Source organism: Ambystoma mexicanum, chromosome 1p, assembly GCF_040938575.1.
Source record: "Ambystoma mexicanum isolate Mex_15411 chromosome 1p, UKY_AmexF1_1, whole genome shotgun sequence".
NCBI classification, from domain to species: domain Eukaryota; kingdom Metazoa; phylum Chordata; class Amphibia; order Caudata; family Ambystomatidae; genus Ambystoma; species Ambystoma mexicanum.
In genome coordinates this window covers 1,424,455,872-1,424,477,048 of record NC_090921.1, presented here as the reverse complement: position 1 = coordinate 1,424,477,048, position 21,177 = coordinate 1,424,455,872, and the positions used below count along the sequence as shown (strand labels likewise).

General features: G+C 44.9%; 1 protein-coding gene across 2 annotated transcripts in view; it reads right to left on the bottom strand.

Moving 5' to 3' along the window:
• Positions 1 to 20,569, bottom strand: part of PLEKHF1 (pleckstrin homology and FYVE domain containing 1) — a 100,444-nt gene extending 79,875 nt beyond the window's left edge. Inside the window, exon 1 of one of the 2 annotated variants that reach the window (XM_069607074.1) lies at positions 20,452 to 20,569. In XM_069607074.1, the coding sequence (XP_069463175.1) occupies positions 20,452 to 20,509 (58 nt within the window). In that variant the 5' untranslated portion in view covers positions 20,510 to 20,569. Of the gene's footprint in view, positions 1 to 20,353 lie in introns of both variants that reach the window. The other variant, XM_069607075.1, reaches the window with a different exon arrangement.
• Between the last annotated feature and the right edge of the window lie 608 nt (positions 20,570 to 21,177).

The window sequence follows — 21,177 nt, the reverse complement described above, 5'->3', positions numbered from 1 at the left end:
TAGCTTCCCAAGGAAGGGGAGGTAGGGTCAGAGGAAAGTTTTTTTCTGGGGTGGGCGCACAATGGAGTGCTCAAGGTGGCAGGGGAAAGTTCTGGTGATAAAGGAGTGAATGCAGAAATCGGTGAGAGCAGGGGCAAGAGAGCCAATGTTATCCTTGATGGTCTTGGATGAGCAAGAGGAGACACAGTCAGAGAGGCACAGCTCCACTTCACTGATGAGTCCCAACAAGGCTGAAACGCGTGTATGGGGATGCTATTGGTACTCTTGTTCAAAAGAGTTTGCCTGGCATTTCGGTGCAGGACTGCCCTTGTGAGCGGGACAAAGACATTTGCAAATGATATTCCTCCTCTGTGAAGTACGGTGAGCAAAAAGCGATGGCAGCGGACTCTCGGGGTAAAAACCACTGAACCTATTATCATGCTGTGTTCTTTCTAGAGAGGGGCCCCTGCTACCTTTTTTGCAATTGTGTTTTAACATTATTCATGAAGACAAGCAGGATTGTAAGGCAATCAAAAGCATTCCATGGGCCTCCATAACAGGGTGTGTAAGCTGCAGGTGTCTTTGCTGTCACAGTAAAATAGTACAAGTATTCAGCCAGCCACCAGAAGATATCTCGATAACTGGCCCATCAACTTGCATGCTTTTTGTTATGTGCCCATTCTATGTGGGCACATATCAAATTCAAGTCAACAGATGTAAAATGCAATGAACAAGTGCAAAAGCCAAAACAAATGGCTTTGCCACAGCTTGCTTTTGTTCATACCTTTAATGTGTCTCCCTTGTCCACCACAGCGCCTGCGTTTTGATAGATAGCCTGTTGGGGTTAAGGACATATGCGAAGAGACAGGCTGTGGCACTCTCTGAATCCGGGATGGTTAAAACTAGGATAAATTATCCCAAGACCTGGCCGTGCTCTGCGCGGTTGACTGGGAGAGATGGCCGTCTTCACAAGGCCTGCAGCTGCATGTTATAGTTCGCATAAAAATATCAAATTCAACAATGCTCACGATGTGCAGGCCTCCCTTCCGTGATTAACGCAGACCAGTAGGTTTAATGCATTGCTACTGCATGTCTGCCTAGTACACTGCACAACAACGTGTTCAGAGTCGTACCTACGTACCGTACGCATACTTGCCAACCCTACCGATTTAGGCGGTAGGATACCGCTTTTTAAGCAGTCCTACCGCCTATCGATTTATTGGCACCAAATACTGATAAATTTTGTAAAAACATGTTTTTTTTTAAATGTCGTTTTATTAATTAATTTATTTAATTTATTTTGCCCACGCCAACTCAGGGGCAGTCTTTCAAGGGCTCCCCTAAGCTGGCATAGCGGGAGAAGGCGCGGCATGCAGGCTTTTGATGTCAAGGCACCCACGGCAGTGGGCTAAATGCACCCCTCCGCCGCGGGTGCCTTTCACAAAAGGCGCCATTAGCCCCCCACCATGCCATCTCGGGGGAGTCTTTCAAGGGCTCCCCCGAGCTGGCATAGTGGGAGAAGGCATGGCATGCAGGCTTTTAATGCTAAAGGCGCCCACGGCAGTGGGCTAAATGCGCCCCTCTGCCGCGGGTGCCTTTCACAAAAGGCGCCATTAGCCCCCCCACAACGCCAACTCGGGGGAGTCTTTCAAGGGCTCCCCTGAGCTGGCGTGGTGGCAGAAGGCGTGGCAGGCGTCTTATTGTAATTGAATGCACCCGTGGCGGCGGGCTCATTCAATGACAATAGGCTGCTGACGCGCCCTATTCCTATCATTAACTCCTCGCCTGACTATTTTTGAAACTTTAAGATTCCTACAGATTTTTGGTCACAGAATGTTGGCATGTATGCGTACGGTCCATACCTGGACATCGTGAGCGTTGCTGAATTTGATATTTGCATGCGGACCTATTCCCCCCAGTGCAGCAACAGGCCTCGTCAAGACCGCCATCTCAAGTACGGTGCAGCGCAGCAAAACTTCTGATTGGCCGAAAGGTTGTCTAAGCATAAACAAACAAAATGTTGCCCTACAGATGTAGCAATTGTGTTCACATGTCTTTCCATTGCTTTAGAACAATTTGCCTGTGCGTATTTAATGGCTTGCAAAAATAAAGCAATTCTGCTAAAAATCAGAAAGGAAAAAATCAATCTGGAGAATTTTACGAAAATAAATATTTCACGCCAAAGAACTGTTGTACGATTACTGCACCCGACCGATACAAATGGATTCACACTATATGTTAGACCTACGAGCCTGTGAACAAAATCAAGGATATTTTTCCGTTTAAAAAAACCTGGGCACGAATTTCACACCTGGGTTTCGGGTGTCATTAATGGCTTCTGACAAAGACAATCACAGACTTAAAAACATAATCCGATTCTCTCAAAAAGATCCAAAAACACAACACGTGCCGGTTCTATTGAAAACGTAGCCTTTTCAAAAGGCCCTGTGCGGGTGGCGTGAATACTTGCAGTTGTGCAAGACACGTGGTCAGGTTGCGTGGCTGCACCGTGGCAGATGCCCGGTTTTCCGCTTCCCCTTCATTTCACCAAAGCGTTCCTAATCTTTGATATTAAAGCCGTGCACGTGCTGTGAACTTCCGTTCGCCATCCCAGCAGTCTGTGCAGATGCCAGAGATAAAGTGGCGCTGACTGCGACAGTAGGGTTAACTTCTTGCAAATGCTCCGGCATAACATTCCAGCCAGTAACCGTTGTGTCGTGAAAAAGCAGAAGCATTTCTGCTTCGTGCGGTAAACAATGCTAGCATGGCAGGCATGTTTCTGAAAACCTCGGGGAAAGCCTCTTCCCCAAACACAGCTGCACTGACGGGAAGGGAGGCGGGGGTGGGAGCGCCGGAGGCTCACAAGCTGTGCTACTGTAAAATGCCGATTCCGCTGCTTGCTTTTCTGGCCGGAGGAATGTCCAAAACAAACAATACAGATTCATTTTTTGACCAACATTTAGGATTGGGCAATAGTACACAAACACATTTGAGATGGAGGTTTGTCCATAGAAAGGTAAGACAGCAAAACCACGTACATTTTCAAACTGCACAAGTAGGACACTGGGCCTGGCGCACGCTAGAGAACCCCTTTATTAGTCCAGGCAGTTGGTACAACACTGATGTGCCCTTTTTCTGATTCCAAATTGAGCATACAGGCAGTTCACAGGAGCCCGCTTCAGGCTGCCCCCTCACTGTGTCCACTTTAATTGTTCCACCCATATGCAGCAACACAGTTTCACTACAGTACAATTCAGTCACTGGACTAGATGCAGTATTTGTGATGGTTCCTTTTCCTTACTCTCCAGAGAAAGGTTCGATGGGTTCCCTGGTCTAAAAGGATGACTTTAGAGACCATCCTCGGGTCATTGGATGATGATCGAACTACACTATTGTCATTCCCACATCATTAGACGTCATCACGCTGTTAAGTCATCAGCAAACATCTCAGAATGGTGGGTGATGATTTGGGGGGTGAGCTTAGGATCTCTTAATAAAGATGCTAACATCATCCCTGTTTTAGAAAACTTTGTTGCTGATGCTTTTAGGATGACTTGCTGATCACTTCAAGAGATTGCACGTTTGACCCTGATGATTTGGGGATGATTCTGGGATGGCCTGCCGATCACTTCAAGAGCATTGCCGGGAACAATGTTGGTTTTTGATGATTTGGGGAGCACTTAGATTAGTTCAGAACATCAGAGTTTGTAGGATGATATGCAGACCAATACAGATTGTCATTCCGCTTTAGCTTAGTTGCATTATGCTGAATGACCCCCCCCCCACTGCTTGAGACTATGTTGGGCCAAAGAGGAAGCCAGAGGCCTAAACATAGCATGCACACCCTGGGTGAGAATCCTTTGCCATCACAGTCAAAAGCAGGAACGCATCACCCTCAAAATCAATACATTACCATGCTAACTTGTAAGGTACGAATTGGTGTAGTCCCACTGTGTGAGACTGCACAACACTTATCTGCTTGTTATTAGGTAACCCACCCATCTCGAGAGGGATACATATGAGCTGTACAAATTAAATCCGTAAATACAAGTAGCCAAGTAACACTTACACTCAAGGTTTCAGTTATAACTAGTTATTTATTTAACATCACTTTTTAAAATAAGCTTCCTTTAGAAAATGTAATTCATGTAACAATGTAAATATACTTTAAAATTACTTTTCACAATCAGAGCCAGTAAGTAGATAATCTTTGGATATGCTTCTTACACAATTCCTACACCATGGGGTGACTTCAACCACAAGGACAGTAATGACATTTATATATCACACTAGTTATCAAACTAGTTATACTCTGCAGATTCTGAAGTTGCAGAAATGAAAGGTTTAAGGAAGGAAAAGGTTAAACAGGTTCTCAGTATATGTGAGGACAACTAAATCTTCCAATGAAATCTAGATAAACCTTTCCCAGCAGTAACAGTCTAAAACAAGTTACCACTATGAGGGACAAACAATATCAAAGTCAATGGGCTAGAACAGTCTGCAGGGAGCCAGGACAGCCAAAGTCAATTTGAAACAGTCCATGGAGCTGAGGCACTTCTTACAATCAAATGTCTTGCACAACCTTAGAGAGTTTGTTACAAAATCATGTGTAGGGTCACAAGCTGTTAAGCCTGTGCAAGCAGAGTTGGAATCAACTCTAAAAGTAAGCCACTGCAATTCCCAACTGTGAAAAGCACAACTACAAGACAGTGAGGGAAAGTACCCCAAGTCTAAACAGTACCTCTGGTTTGAAGAAGAGTGGTCCAGCTGGCTTCTGTCCTACTACAGCGATGCAGACCCTGTGTTCCTGAGCCTCAGTCGTGGGGACAAGTGGGAGGACATCTGTAGGGCTCCTGCAGCAGCACTTGGGAGGTTGTCGGCAGCTACGGGCTCTTTTCGCTTCAGCGTCACTTCGTGTTTTCAGTGCTTAGTAAACAGCACTGTCGTGGATCTCGGATACCGGTTGGGCTTTCTTCACTCCTTGGTTCCTGCACGGGTCCTGCACTCTGTTTGTTGAGGGGACTCGAGCTCTGGTCGTCCTGCTTCTGCAGGGTCCTTAGGAGACTCCTGGAGTTTCCAGAAGAATTTCAGATGGTTCAAGCGACTACAGATTACTGAACCCCTGGCACTCGTTTTTTGCGGCAATGAAGAAGTACAGCCAGACAGGAAAGATGATCCAGTGGAGTTCGTCTCAGGGTTAGTTGGTCCCACTAACCCAAGGGGAGCAGTTGTCCCTTCTGGAGCTCCTCTTGTTGATGGGAAAAGGGAGTTTCAGCACAGCAGCAGGGTTTCAGCAGGCAACACAAAGGTCCAGGAGGATGCAGCAAGCTTTCTTCACAGCTCTTCATCAGGTCTTTCTTCCAGTGGACGACTCAGCCTCTAGTCCCAAAACCATTGCCTTTTAAGCAGGTTTCTCCCATTCATGCACAGCCTGCCAATCAGGGCTGGTTGCATTCAGGAATTCCTAAAAGGACAGGGGAGTTTCGGGACCATCCCTCACATCCTATCCTTCCAGACACAATGAAGCCAGAGACGAGGGGCTGAAACCCGCCAAAGCCAAGACAAACAAAGGGCTCCAATCTGTTTCGATGCCAAAGCAAGACCTCACAAACAGAAAATGGCGAAAAAAGAAGACGGGGACATTTTGATAAAATGGTCACCCATGAGTGCTATGCTGCAGCTGAGGGTTCAGCCTGCGGTAGAAAAGCACATTGGTAGGAAAAAATAAACCACTGCCACCAGCCATTTAAAGTAGGGAGGGTAACATAAAAATGTTACATGAGAATGTAGGATAAGGGGCTACTAGGCAACCCCCCCAGCACTCCACATACCTTTGTAGGGAACAGTAGTTCACACAAAAGGTATTTTAAACCTCATGAGAAATCTAAAGGATTTCTCGGTGACACTGCACTGAAGGTGCTGTGTGTCACCATACAAAATGTAGATGCCTATCGAGCTTGTCAGACTCCCAAAACAGTGAAAACAGTGAAAACATAAAAATCCTTTAAAAGAATATATATTTCCGTACGCATTTGGCTAATTATTAGTCGTTTGCGTATAGTTATAAACACACAATCCAATTCAGGTCAAAACACATGAGGGAGCGGGAAAAAGGTCTCACTCACTCCAGGATTAAAATTAAAAAGTCCTACAGTCCAACATAAGAGCTAGGGGTCTCTAAGGTTGAAGAGAATTAGCACAGAAATGAGAATTCTCCCCAACATGACTGCACCAATATTTGCCAGTATTCACAAATACTCCTTCACACAGTATTCGTGTTTGCTTTGTGCAAAATCCAATAATCAACCATAACCAAAAGTACCTCAAGGATAAATAAAAAACAAAAGAAGAACACAAAGGATCCAAAAAAGAAAGAAGCAATAAACAAACAGACCACAAACTACCAAATACAAGCAACAACAAACCACAAACAGCAAAGACTAAACCCAAAAGACCAGGAAAAACACCAATCAAAAGAGGACGCCCACTAAGGAACACAACCCACACATCATGCATCACCACAAGAAAGACAAAGAAGCCAGAAAGACAATAGAAATAATAGGAAATCCCAAACCACTCGGGAAGGCACCGACCAGCATGATCCCACAAACTCAAAAAACTCGACAAACATAAGAGATGGCCCAAGGAGACATACAAATAACAGATCAAAGACAGACTACAATGCTCGCTACCTGTCCACATACAACAACATGGTAAACAAAAACAGCTCATCAAGAACGAACCGACAGCCAACAAGCATCTCGAATACAGACCCAACCAGGACACCAAATGGAACACGACAACTAATAAACCAACCCAACCCGGTCTCCACCATGGACAATACCCCAACCAGAACAAGGAACAAATTGGAATCCATCACACTATATACTTCCTTTATGACCAGGACTGGAACAACAGAGGGGTAGTTAACCTATTTACCACCCGGACTGAACCAACCCCACCATAAACCTTATCGGTCTACTCGGCAACAAGACTGACCAACAAAGAACCACCCCACCGAAAAGACTCAACCGGGAACAGAAACCCAACCAACAACACAACAAACATCTACAACACGAAAGGAAAATCAAGCAAACTGCACTGCAGCCTCCTCAACGTTAGATCCATGGCAAAACACAAAACAGAAATTAATAACCTCCTATACGAATAAGGCACAGACATGCTCTTCCTTACAGAAACCTGGCTATCAGACAACTATAAAGCCATCGCGAACTAAGCAATACCCGACAATTATAAATTAATACACGCCAACTGAGAAAACCGAAAAGGAGGCAGAATCACAATTATGCACAAAAAACACATCTGAGCATCTCGAATCATCACAACCAACGCGGAAGATCATGAATCCCTCCTAATCAAGATAGAACTCAACAACCAATCCAACATAGTATTCCTCCTGATCTACAGACCATCTTCTTACAACCCCAACTTTGCAACAAAACTAGCGGACAAGTCCACCATGCTATCAACCCACCAGGACAAACGAGGCAAAAGCGATCCCATCGATACAAACTACGATACAACATAACACACTCAGAAATTGGATCACCAAGGCCCTTGACTAATTAGCACCAGCTAAAACATTCAAAGCAACACCCAAAAAAACCTGGCAGAAAAATGGTTCACAGAAGAACTGAAAAAATACCAAAAAAAACAACCGCAACATGGAAACAAAATGGAGAGAACAATACACCAGACATGACAAAATAAAATACCAAAGACAACTCAAACTGTACAAAGCAACAGTCCTCAAAGCAAAAAAAAAAAAAAGACTATGCCACAAGAATAGAAATCAGCAAACAATTCACAGAAAGAACATTTCTCTTCCTGCAAAAATTCCATCACCCCTATATAAGCACTTTTTGACAAAATCACCAACCACCCGAGAGCAAAAATAGACAATACAGGAGACCATCAACCTAGCCGGGGCAAATACAACCACTGGACCACAGAGACTAGACACCAGACAAAACACAGATTAAAGCAAAACTCTTCTTCCTAGAACCAATCACAGAGGAAACGTTTGCCAGACTGATCAAAGGCATCAACCTTGCAGGATCTCCAAGGGACCCCTGCCCCCCGGAAGTCTTCAAAGTAATCCTCAACCACAGAACCCCAGCGACACACTTCCGGAACCTAATGAATCCATCACTCAAAAGAGGAATAGTACCGTCCTCCTTCAAATCATCATACATCAAACCACTGATAAAAAAGGTCAGAAAGCACAGAAGACCCAAGCAACTACAGACCGATAGCTAACCTGCTCTACCCAGCGAAGATCCTGGACAACCACATCTACAAAATACATCATAAACACATCAAAACAAACAGAATACTCAACCAATCACAAGTTGGCTTCAGATCGATGAGGGGATCAGAATCAGCACTTCTATCGATATGGGACCACCTGAAAATAAACACAGGCGACACCTAATCGGCCCTCTTTCTATTGGACATTTCAGCGGCTTTTGACACAATCAGCCATTCAACACTAATAAAAAGATTAATGGAAAGTGGCATGCAGGAATCCACTAAAGTGGATTACCTTATTCCTAACAAACTGAACCTAATTAACCTTCTCTACCACCGTTAACCTCAAACACCAAAAATATATCCTCCAGAGTCCCACAGGGTTCCAGCCTCTCCCCTCTACATGTGCCCACTGATGAAAATCATTAGATCCCACAGACTTACCGCCTACAACTACGCAGACGACAACTGATTGTGAAAACAAACAGAACACAGGAACAAAATAACAACCCTCAACAACTGCCCCAAATACCTATACAACTGGATGACAACGAACAACCTCAAACTGAACCCGGCAAAAACAGAAATAATGCTCTCACCCGCAGGGTTCGACAGAGGGAACCCACAATTAGACTGGCCAATCGGCATGGGAACGCAACCAGAGACTACCAATGTAGTAAACAACCTAGGAATACTCATGGACAACAGACTATCACAGGAACCACAAGTCAACGAAATCGCCAAAAAAAATTACAACTACTCAGATCCCCGATACTCACAAGAATTACCTTCGCAAACAGCCTCTACCTAGGAATGCCAGAAAGACTCACCAAGAAACCCCAACAGGTGTAAAATACAGCAGCCAGGATCCTACTAAGACTAAACAGAAGAGACTACATCACTCCAGCACTGAAAACCCTACACTGGTTACCAATAAAAAAGCGCATCAAATCACTCTGCATCGAACACAAAGCATTGCACAGACAAGGAGCGGAATTCCTCCAAGACACGATTAGCCGGTATCGCCCAGGAAGGGAACTAAGATCCAGCAACGACCTACAAATCAAGGCAAAACACCACAAAAAAAAGGAATTTGTTGGAACAGCGTTCTCACGTCTAATTGCTTGGAACAGCGTTCTCACGTCTAATTGCTAACACATGGAACAACATGCCCAAAGTAACTACTCTGGCTATTCAGCAGACAATGACAACCTAGAAGGGACACCAGCAACAACAACACCGCAGACAAACAACTAGAGAGGAGATGAGAGGGGCCGAAGAACCTCAAAAAAGAACCTGGCTAGATAACATCAAGCGACATCCAAAGACCACAATGAACTGACCGACTTTACTACCCTCTTCCCTTCCTGCTCCTCCTACATAACTGACGCCTTTACACCAGATCTTGGACTAGCCACACTCAAACATACAGAGAACCATTAGTAGGCCAACATCCAGAGTGAACCACCCACAAAACAAATACCATCTAAAATGCAACAACACACCAAGATGCCGGACTACCTTACAGCTACGACTACCTGTGACTTGGAATCCCTTATGGACACTATCTAACCAGTGCACATGGCCAACCCATCATAACCACACAACACTAACACCAACACCAACACAAAACACTACCACACACCCGAGGCATGAAATCTTACCAATACGGTTACAATGCGCGTGGCTGCTCACAAGTGACCACATGCAAAACACTCACAGACGCCAGTTCGTCCTGGTTCTGAATCTATGCTCTCACCCTTTTCCCCACTAACCCAACATTCCCACTTTTTTGCAGATCCATGCAAGCGCCTGAAGAATGCCAGTGGGTGGTACCGGTGTGGTACAAATCAACTGAACATAACATAATGCCAGTAATGATACTATAAAAAAACATGCCCATCATGGCTCTGCCTCACACTCCTGTTGGCATTGCCTTTAAAAATTACTTGTCATAACAAGAACACATGTCCAAACTGGCTGCACAATGCAGGCGAGTCTAGATGCGTAATAATGCTTATCATGTTTGCTTTACCCTTGATACACAGTGATAAAAGCCACACCACAGTAAGAAATGGCTTGACTAGCTGCCCTAAATGCCAGTCTAAACACATAATAACACTCATCATGCTTGCTTTGTCATAGAATCCCAGTTAAAAAAAAAAAAAAAAAAGTCATGCCACAGCAAAGAATGGCTAGACTGGGTGCCAGTCAGCCATATAAAAGCACATATCCTTTCTAAAAAATAAAACCGCATTATGTACTGGCATCTATGATGGATCCCCATTGAAAAGCGCATTGTGATTGGGTTTGTGAGATGGCTACCGAGGGAAGAGCAGCGTAACTGTGGAGCTCTCACACCCCGGGGCCAAAGACAAAGATAGATTAAAAGAGCCGTCCCCAGGAGAGGATTTATCAATGTAGGCTGTGGTGGTGGAGTGCAACAGCCAGGATCACTGAGGTGGGTGTGTGGCCTTCGTCTCTGCAGTGTCTGAGGTGTGGGGCACTGAGCACGCGGCTAGTACAGGCCAAGCTGAGAGACACGCTTGCAGACCGCAAGCAAGTAGAACAACTCGGGGAGACCCAGGGAGGCGAGGATCCAGTGCGGCTGAGAGGTGGGGTGGTGGAAAGCAGCCGCTTTCGGACAGCGGAGGAGCCGGTTAGGAAGGAGATGCCTCGTGCTGGAAAAGCAGTGTCTCATCGGAGAGATCAGGAGGATCCGGAGGGGCCATACCCGTAGCCCACTAGTGAGTGCTGCACAGCGAAGAAGAGCACACAGAGCGGCCAAGAGGCCTCGGAGGGGCCGCACAGCGAGGAGGCAGGAAGGCAGCAACCCTAAGGGACTCGACTCCCCCTCACACCCCCTTTGGGGAGAACCATCACAGGTCAGTGTGTGCCCTGGCCCAAGAAAAGGGTACAAGCAGGCAGAGGTCGGCCAGTGCAGGCAGTGATCAGCAGGCAGTGATCATCAGCTTTGAGCAGAGTGACGTTGAGGAGGTGCGGAGCGTGGCGGGAAAGCCCCTGCCGAAGCTTTGAAGCCAGCACTTTGTAGAGAAGACCGGGGAGGCCCTGTGGTGTTTTAGCCAGGGCGGCTGGAGGCCCATTGGACGTAAATTAGGGATTTTGGAACCGCATATAGCGCATCAGACAGCGCACCCCAACCAGAAGCACTGCAAGGGAGACAAGGGAGCTGAGGCGCATCACGCATAGGAGACCATGACCGGTGGGGCCATGGCCTCCCTGGGCCAATATTGAGGCCGAAGAGAGGGCTAAAAGATAAAAAAAGAGTCCCACTACATCCGTGGTGGGCAAGGAAGAGTAAGGGAGAGGCCATTTGGTCGGGCTCGGGGCAGAGTGATCCTGGCACAGGCCAGGAGGAGGGTCATTTGAAACTCGAGGAGGAGGACAAACAGTGGCTCAACTGCGCACAGCTAGAGGGGAGTTCCAACCCTCCCGCACAGTCAAGGGCGGACCCACAAAGCGGCAGAGGGAGGAGGTTCCTATGTCTCAGTTCCTCAGCCAACTGGAACCAGCTATATCAGATTCTTGTGCACTACCACCACCCCTTGCTAACAATTTGTCCAGGTGCTTACACAATTCTATCAGTACTTCTTTACCACACAAGAGCTTTATGTTGTACATGGAACCTCATCTTGTATTGTGTGCAGACAACTGGGAAAAGCGCCTTTCAAGCAAAGAAGTTATGGCGTCAATCAGGGTATAAAATACGGTTACTTTAAAAAGTTCTTCATTCTCAGGGGTGTCGTCCTGAGTCTCATACGCAAAACATTTTCTTCTTTTTTTCCTATGCCGTTTAGTTGCCTTAAAAGTAGGCTCAACATCTAAAAGTAAGGCTCTCTCTTTTGCTGTTGTTACAGCAGACTCAAAACCAACACTCCTATAACTTTTGACAAATGCAATGCAGTTCTTAGCCGGTCAAATCAATTTGTTTGGACTGCATGGATTTGCTTACAATGTTCAATTCAAATAGAAGGTCATATCACACAACTAAAGTACAAATAAACCTGAAATCTTCCAAGTGTAAAGCAAGGGACTTAGCCTCTGAGGACAATGTTGGGTCATTGACTTTTTCTTCAATGCTCACGAGTGCTGCATCTCAACAAATTGATACTGCACAGCTCTGAAGCTTTCAATTCTACATTCCTATCGTGTTTCAAAGACCTTTTCCAAGAAAATATTTTTTACATGCTCACTGAGAATGCTCCAGCGTTTGGTTGAAGCGGCAAACAAATTATAGAGTTTCTGAAGTACACCAAAAAGAAACAGATTTCACTGAGGATTTGGAAGCATCTCCAACCACCAAATTTAAAAAGTGTGGCAGCCACATGGGTTAAAAAATGCACCGGGGTATTGCTCGAGAATTCGCGCTTGCACTCCTTTGTTTTCCCAAATCATGTTTGCACCATTAGCATACCCCTGACCACGGCAGTTGTCCATCTCTAGACCGCATTGACATTTCAGAATACTTGCAAGTCCTTCACCAGATGTGTTGTCTGCAGGGCGATACCCTATAAAATATTTTTTCACAGAAATGTCTTTGCCTGTAATATCCACAATTCTCTGCCTGTATTTGATCTTGCATGAGAGAATCAATACCAACATGTCCAGTGAGGCACCTTTCAGCATCCACCCACTTGCCACTGGATTTGGCATGTTCAGGATGACCCCTTGTGCATTTTCAAATAGTTACCAATATGATTCCAGTTATTAATGCCATCACTACCAAGTTTTGATTTTGGCATAGGGTCGAGACTACAGCAAAAACAGTAGACTATCAGTCAAAATAGAATATTGCAGCCATGGCCTGGAGACTGTTTCTTTGTTAGGTAATACCCTGAGCCCATATGAAGAAGAAAAGTGCCCATTTGTGTCATCCTTTGGGATGAATAACTAGGAGGTGGCATAGCCTGTGGCCGTCACATTACAATTTGATCGCGCACATATCCAGGCATTGATTTAGGCCATGAGGAAATGTCTTCAAACCAACATGTTTGGTGCCTTGTTTCCGTCGGTCTCCATTCCCCTCTAGTGTTTGGGTTTTTGAAGCCTCATCTCTTGAAGCTTGTGACATGACCACAGGCAGTACCGGTTCCTCAGGAATGCCTGTTGCCTGGCCTTGGGGAGGGTGCGTATCTACTTCTTTTGAAGTCTTCTCTTCCCTCATGAAAAATGAAGACAGTACTTTGGCACTTTTGATGTTTTCAGATAGTTCTATTTGTGCGGAAGGAAAGGGCTCAAGGTCTCGATCACAGCCTCTGACTCATTCCACATAGCCATACAGTGGAAACATCCTACTTATCTACAGTACAGATGCCAGCCTCCAGATCAAATAGGCAGACAGCAACTGACCAGAAGATCAATCGATCTAATACAATATTACTCAATTGACTGGTCTTTGTTTTAACCATTAAGAAAGCAAAAATGAAAAAATACAGGAGGTGAGGAACCAGAACACCACAGGAGCGCTGGCCAGCTTCATTACGAGGCCAGAGAGTGGCAAGGGGTACTAAGGTAAAAAAAAAAAGCAGGGTGTGGCCTGAGGGTAAGAGCATCCCTCACTTCACTTAGGACCAACTTCCCACATAGGCTGTACCTGCAGCCTGACTACTGGAACATCTATGAGCGTTCACTTTTCAGTACCAGGAGGGTGCTCTGTGGCAAAGGAAAGTACTAGTCAGCAAACAACTCTTCTGACGAAACATCAAAAGGAGGCATTTGGCTGATGTGAGCACGGAGGGCTGGACTCCCTCCTGCAGCCCTGGAGCTTAGCCAATGTGCACATTCCTGTGTGCATTTCACAGCAAGCGTGATAGAGCAGTCTCTACCCAGTCCTGGTCACAGGGCTCTCTCCCAGTTACATTTCAACTCCTCCTCCTCCTGCGAGTCATCTACCACTACCCTCAGCTCTGTTCCATCTCACTCTTGCCCATTAACCACCCATTGCCTCCCCTTCTATGTGTTCCTCTCTTTCGTTCCCCCTTTCTTAAACTCGCTTTCCTCACCTTTTCCTTGACTATCTCGTTTTCTGCCCCACTTTAATCTCTTTCACTCTGTAATTCAACTGACAGGACAGGATCTCAAGTAGTCCAATTTCTGGACTGAAATAATAAACCTCATATCAGATTGCATTCTGGTACTTGTAGGTCTGTTTTATATAACCTTTACAGGAATGCAAAATGAAACGCATACAAATGGCAGCTCCCTGTAAAAGTGGATTAGAGAGTGCTTCTTCTGCCTATTTTAATGAAACAAGAGTGTGTAAAAAAGAGTGACACAAAGTGGGCATTGGTCTCACTGCATTACTAGTGGTGAACTATTCACAATTCAGAGTTATTTTGTATGCAGATTACTGTTGTGCAGCAGAAAACATGTACTCTGTCCATGAAAGGGGCTCAGCCCTTAGGGCCAGTTACACATGCATTTAAACCTCCAGAGATATTTGCACTGCCTGTCAAAGCTCAAATTCGGATCTTCTCTGCGGGACCAAGCAAAAGCAAACAAATCGTCTCATCAAATATATTCCCCTTTGCTTTATGGGGAACTTTACCATAGCCCCATGTGTACACAGCACCGGTTCCCCCTTTCGAGAAATCCTAGCTGCACCACTGCATCCAACTCAGTATGAGAAAGAACTCCTGCCAGGACGAAGAACTATTTGTATGGGGATAAAACTTCAATGGAACCATACAAAGAAGTGTAATTAGTTCCATATGTTCCTGCCTCGAATCCTAACTCTAAACAAATGAAGTTCTCCAAACTGAAGAAAACAGATCCAAGTTTCAAACCTGTCCAATTAAAACCAACAAAGAAGAAAGGTTGTGGCTGAAAGCGCCCAGAACAGCAGCAACTTCCAAAATACGCTTTCAACCCTAAGAAATGTTTCTGCCGTTTAGACTTTTTTTGAGACAGATCAGAGTGAAGCTACGTTCTGCCATTTACCCTTTTAGGCACAGGATAAATTCTAAAGGAGAAGCTGGAACACAACAAAGTGATTCCAATACACACATTCAATTCAACCAAGGCAGGCGTCTATTCGTTAGAAGAAAATCTGGGCTAGGAAAGAACAAAATATTCCCATTTACCCGTTCTTGTCCAGAACGCGATATGAACCACGCAAACTACTGTTTGAGCACCAGCCGAACATTATGTACACAGTTTAAAGGAACATTCTCTTAAATGTCAACAGAAGCATTGGGCTGTACCTATCTTGTTTCTGAGAAGTTCTGTGCATACAAGCGAGTCAGGAGGCAATGTAGTCTTCTTTCTTTGTGCACAGGTTTGGGTAGAAAGCAACTGCAGTGTCAGGGCGGGAAGCCGAGAACACGCTCAAAGGCAGTCGTCTTTTTTTCACTCTGTAGTGTGTTGTGCCTGCTTCATTACAAAGGTGGGTGGCCCCCGGAAAGACACCCTTTTAATGCCCTCACCCCTAGTGGTGCGAAAGTTCAGAGAGCCTCAGACTTCCATAACATTACGCAAGTACTATGTAACTGCCAGTCAGCAGCTGCCGCTACTGTGCTGCCACTACTCTCTCCACGGCAATCGCACCCCACTAGGGTGGCCAACCGTCCCGTATTTTGTGGGATTTACCCACATTGATTGGTTTTGTCCTGCGATTTGCAGGCACCCTCTGCGGGATGCCAAAAGTCCGGAATTTGCCTCCACCCCCAGGCTGATGAAAGCCTTTTCTGCCCTGAGCTCACACTTCTGTGTGATAGTTGAATCTCAGGGCAGTAGAACAGCTCTCCCAGGGTGTGCAGCATCTTAACATGTTGCTCCGAGTCAACAGAGCATTACAATAGCAGCAATTAGACATCAATAGGGGCGGGGGGAATATTAGCAGGGATTTCTGTCCCTTAAGAAATGTGAATTGGGAGTGATTAGAAGTAGGGGGGTTTGAGGAGGTGCATAATGCAGCATGCTGTGTTTGAAATAAGACTATGATTTTGAAAGCCAAATGAGAATGTTTTGTCTCACATTAGTTTGTCTGGTGCTACTGTGACATTTCATGCAGGATTGGGAAAATAAAGCTAAAGTCAAACTCTTTTTGCTCAACATATTTCTATGACAAGTTATATAGTGTAATGTTAGGTTATTCTGAGATGCTTGTTTTTATTATGTTGTATGTGTTTTTTCCCCAAGTCATTTCTATAAACAAAGCCCGGACCGAGCCAAGTGCCAGCAAGTACCCGCTTGGTTTGTACAGGCTGCTCCGTTTTCTGTGACCCGCTGCAAATTCTTACATGACCTCATCCGTGTGAAGTCCACAAGCTGTTCTCTCCACCTGAGGAGATTAAGCCACGCCTAGTTCACAAGGAGCCTGCGCGCACTAGCACACACGCACCGAGCCAAGTAGCAGGAAGTACCCTCTTTGCCTGTGCAAGCTGCTCCGTTTGCTTGACCCGCTGCAAATTCTAACATGACCTCATCTGTGTGAAGTCCACAAGCCATTCTCTCCACCAGAGACGGTGAAACTACCAAAGATTTACCATATATGCACAGAGACTCTGTAAAGTGCATTTAAATCATCTATATACCCTGTTTTATCTGTTTCAGATTAAGTCACGCCTCCTAGGCGTAACGCCTATTTCACCGGGAGCCCGTGCCGGCACCCGCACCGGGCCAAGTACCAGCAAGTACCCGCTTTGCCGCGGTGCAGCGGTTTAGCGGGTACTTTGCGAAACTTTACTTGGTTCGTATTGTTTGATTTGTTTTGCATAACTGATTTGTAATTTGATGCCTACGCTATACATAACCTAAAAACAAATATGCCCAATGTAATGAGTATGCATATGGCTATCAACAAAATTAAGTTGGAAACTGGTATTCCTTGGCAGAAAATTCCAATGCGAACACCTCTGAATTCAAATTTTGGCAAAACGAATAGCCCGATGTTGCAACGTTCGAAAAAACATACTAACACCGACATTAGGCTTTTTTGTAAAGAAAATGTAGAAATAACCAACTCTGCTGAGCGACCCCTGATGGTTTGCCAAGATGCAACTGCCAACATTTTTTCAAATGCCCCAACACCACAAAGTATCGCTGATTCCATTCTATCAGCTGGATATGAAGGCACTCCTTGTCTGCCGGTCTCGATTAGTGTCTATGACATTTGGACTGGTCTCTATAAAGATCATTTCTGATCAACCCGCTATGCACAGACCAGAACTCTCATCCGTTGAGGCGGAACAAGAAGTTTTATCTCGGCGTGCAAATATAAATGAGGACGTAGAACCTAATCAGTTAACTGTACAGAGTCTACACGAGTGAGTGGACCAAACGGCAGATGATGCAAACGATTGAATCGTCCTCTGGTAATAGAAAGCATCAGTCTCGAACTGCTGTAATTAAACTAGATTCCGCTCGATCTATTTTTTCTTCATGCAACCAGTCAAACAAGTAATCTGATTCACCCATCTTGTTTGCTCATGGGCAACAAGAAAACTCAATGTTGGCTGCCTCTTATGAGGCACCTACCCCCTGAAAAATAAATAACTGTGCCCCCTTGGATTCTGTACCTATTGTGCCAACGAATACATCGACCTTGATTGAAACAACTTTAATTGCCATAGCAATTGGCTCTTTGGCGAAATTATTTGAATCTCTTGACTATTAGTTATGTAAGAAGAGGTGCAAATAAACAAAATACTTTAATGTCAGTTAGCCTATAACCAAACATTGAAAGAAACTTGTACTGTCCCTATGAAACAAGGTAAAGGAAGTACATCCTTAACTATAAAAAAAAAAAAAAAGTATCTAAAACCCGGCCATCAAATGATTTAATGATAGATAACAATTTAACCACAGACGCTGGACTACCTTTAATTCCGAAAATAATTCTTCCAATCGAAATTGATGAATCCAGGTATGCTAACGCCACGAGAAGGGATACTCCTGAGATACCTTTAGACGGCTCCATTAATAGAGTGGGCTCAGAAGCAAACACGCGAGCCTACACAATATCTACTGCCCGGGGTTCTCAGAAAAACTAAATCAAAGATAGAAAAGGAAAACGGGTGACACAAGAAAGAAAAACTAAGAAGATGAAACAGACGCTACCTTCATCACACTCAGCTGCGAAACAGTTTTTTTAAGTCTATTACTTGACCAAAAAAGACTCTACAAAAGCATCTGATGCGAAAATAAAGAAATATTCCCAACTGGCACAAGGAAAAAAAGATTGTACAATGATGAGATCTCGAACTCCTAGATCTCCTGGACCCTTAGATAATTTAATTACAGCAGCTTCCGCGTTGGAAGAAGCTGATAAGTATGAGGAAAATTATAAGAGGGATAAACATAGTGATCAGGTGAATAATAAAAGTCCCGATGGTACCTAACGTGGTTAAACAGAACATTGCCCTGAGACGCCAAGAAACTAGAAAAGAAGTCGATTTGTACATGGCTTCTCAAAGGAACCTACCACATCCCATCAAGACCTCAGCCTTTACCGAACAAACTAAGACAACTAAGGGCGACATTTCCCTGGGTGTGGGACGTAGGGTGACTAACTTTACAGAATGGTTTCGCAGGACACTTTAGCTGTGGTAGCGCATCAGAATGGTATGGTAACATTAGTGGTAGATGACCTTGTAATACACACAGCACAAATACATGGTGGCACCATTATAGATGCAGGACCCTCATCTGTTAGAGCTGTGTCCAGGCCCTGTGGGCCAAAATATATGCAAACATCCCAATTTGCATACGTGTTGATGATCAACATAAGTGGCATCAGAGAAAGGGCACTGCAAGAAGCAGCATCAGTCTGTGATACTTCGAGGCACCATGGGAAGTGGCTTTAGAATAAGTTGGAATGATTATGTTAAGTGGCAAATTATTTTGGTGTGTGAACTACATGAATGACACTATTACTAGATATAAAGCAATTCTATAGTCATTAAACAGTAAGTGGGGATTTATTTTTTTAATAATAGCTTATTATAATAACATCAGCTATGGACTGAATCAGAAAGATTAAATGATTTGCCCAGGATCAGGCACTTTGGTTAGGGAGCAAACACAGGATGTGGGCAATTTAAGAAGGTAACTTAATATTCATGCCAGTCCGATAGCACAGAGAGTAGAGCGCTCACTTTGACATCTGTGCAGAGCATGCTGACACAGGTTCGAATCCCGGCAGGACCAAACTCAGCCTTTCATCCTTCTGAGGTTGATAAATGAGCACCACACACCTGGGGTAATAATAAGCAGTGCTCAGACACCAGAGGGTTTGTAGCACTATATAAATGCTAAAAAAAATATATATATATGCTTTGTTTAAAGAAATGCCTTGAAAATAATGCACACAACATAATAAACAATTATGTGATAACAAACTAAACGTACACTATGTAAATTGTTATAGAAACAGCTTGAGCAAAAGAAGTACGACTTTAGCTTTATTTTCCCCATCCTGCACGGTGCCATGGAAAGTAATCTGAGACAAAATAATCTTACTTGGGTTTTAAAACCAGTCTTATTTCACACAGCATGCTGCACTCTTCCCATGTCTCATCACTGCCATTTACATTTTTAAGAGCCAAAGCCCCTGCTAATAGTCCCCCTCTCCTTCTTCTCATAAGTGCCCAAGTGCTCCCATTGTAATGCAATGTGTTAAGGTGCCTGACGGACCCAGTGTCTGCTGCCAGAGCTCCAGTGATCACAGGGAAAGCACTAGCCCGGGACTGACTGAAAAGGCATGTGTGTGTGTGCCGGGGCGAAGCACACCCGGGACTATTGACGTCCAGCATAGTGTCTGAGGGACAAACCCCATCCATACGGCAAGTCCCGCAACATACGGGACGGTTGAACCGTACCGCAAATGAGCTTCGGAGTAGCTACTGTGTCTGCGGTACCAGCAACAACAGGCTGCCTGCCCCGTATCATTTCAAAAACCAGATGTTTAGAAAGTCACGCATTTACAAAGTTTAATTTCAACATGTGATAAGTACAATACAACGAATTACAGCTTCAACGTGCATTTCCAGAGGTTTCAGGGTGAGAACGTCCAAGTTAATGGATGCTAAATGAAATGCACTTACAATTAACCACAAGAGCTGGATCGCATGCACTCGCTCACCTGATGCTGCCTGAATCATGAAGTGAGCGTTTCGTAAAGCATAGTGTCTTATGCACTTACAATTAACCACAAGAGCTGGATCGCATGCACTCACTCACCTGATGCTGCCTGAATCATGTAGTGAGCGTTTCGTAAAGCATAGTGTCTTGTTCCCATCCGAAAAACAGACCACAATAACACTCCGCCTCCACTTCATCACGTGGGCTGTTCTCTGCATCAGGGCGGGCGGGGGGATGGGAAGGAGGGGGGGGGGGTTTGACGGACCAAAGCAACGCTCCGCCTCCACTTCATCACGTGGTCTGCTCTGCATTTCGTGGGTTTCAACGTTCACTTGTCAACCTTTTTGCACAGCGGTAAGGCAAGGCGTTGCAGGACTCAGCAGGAGTGGGAGAGATTCCTCCGTTACAAAGCACATGGGTACAGAGTTAAGTAGCAAGTATACAGGCAATAACGGTTAGTTATCCTGCCATTCCCAACGAGACTTCCACTGGATCCGTGAACAGTACAGCGAATAGTTAGTTATCCTGCTTGCTGGAGAGGGGAGGGGGATTGGAGGGTTTGTTATGTGCAGCAGATGGGGAAATGTGTTTTATGCACACAGACACATTTGGGTATAATACATTTCCAGCATAACACTGCAGTTAATTTTTTCTCCTGCATGGGCGGCGATTTGGCACCCTCGAGGGGGGGGGGGTTGTTCATTTGCTCCTTTGTTTTATGTGGCAAAGAAGGCTAAAGGGAGGAATTATATTGCTTTCATTATCAATCCCACATTTAAAGTCCTTATGAGCGCCTTTCTAAAATGCCTTTACGCCATCAAGACG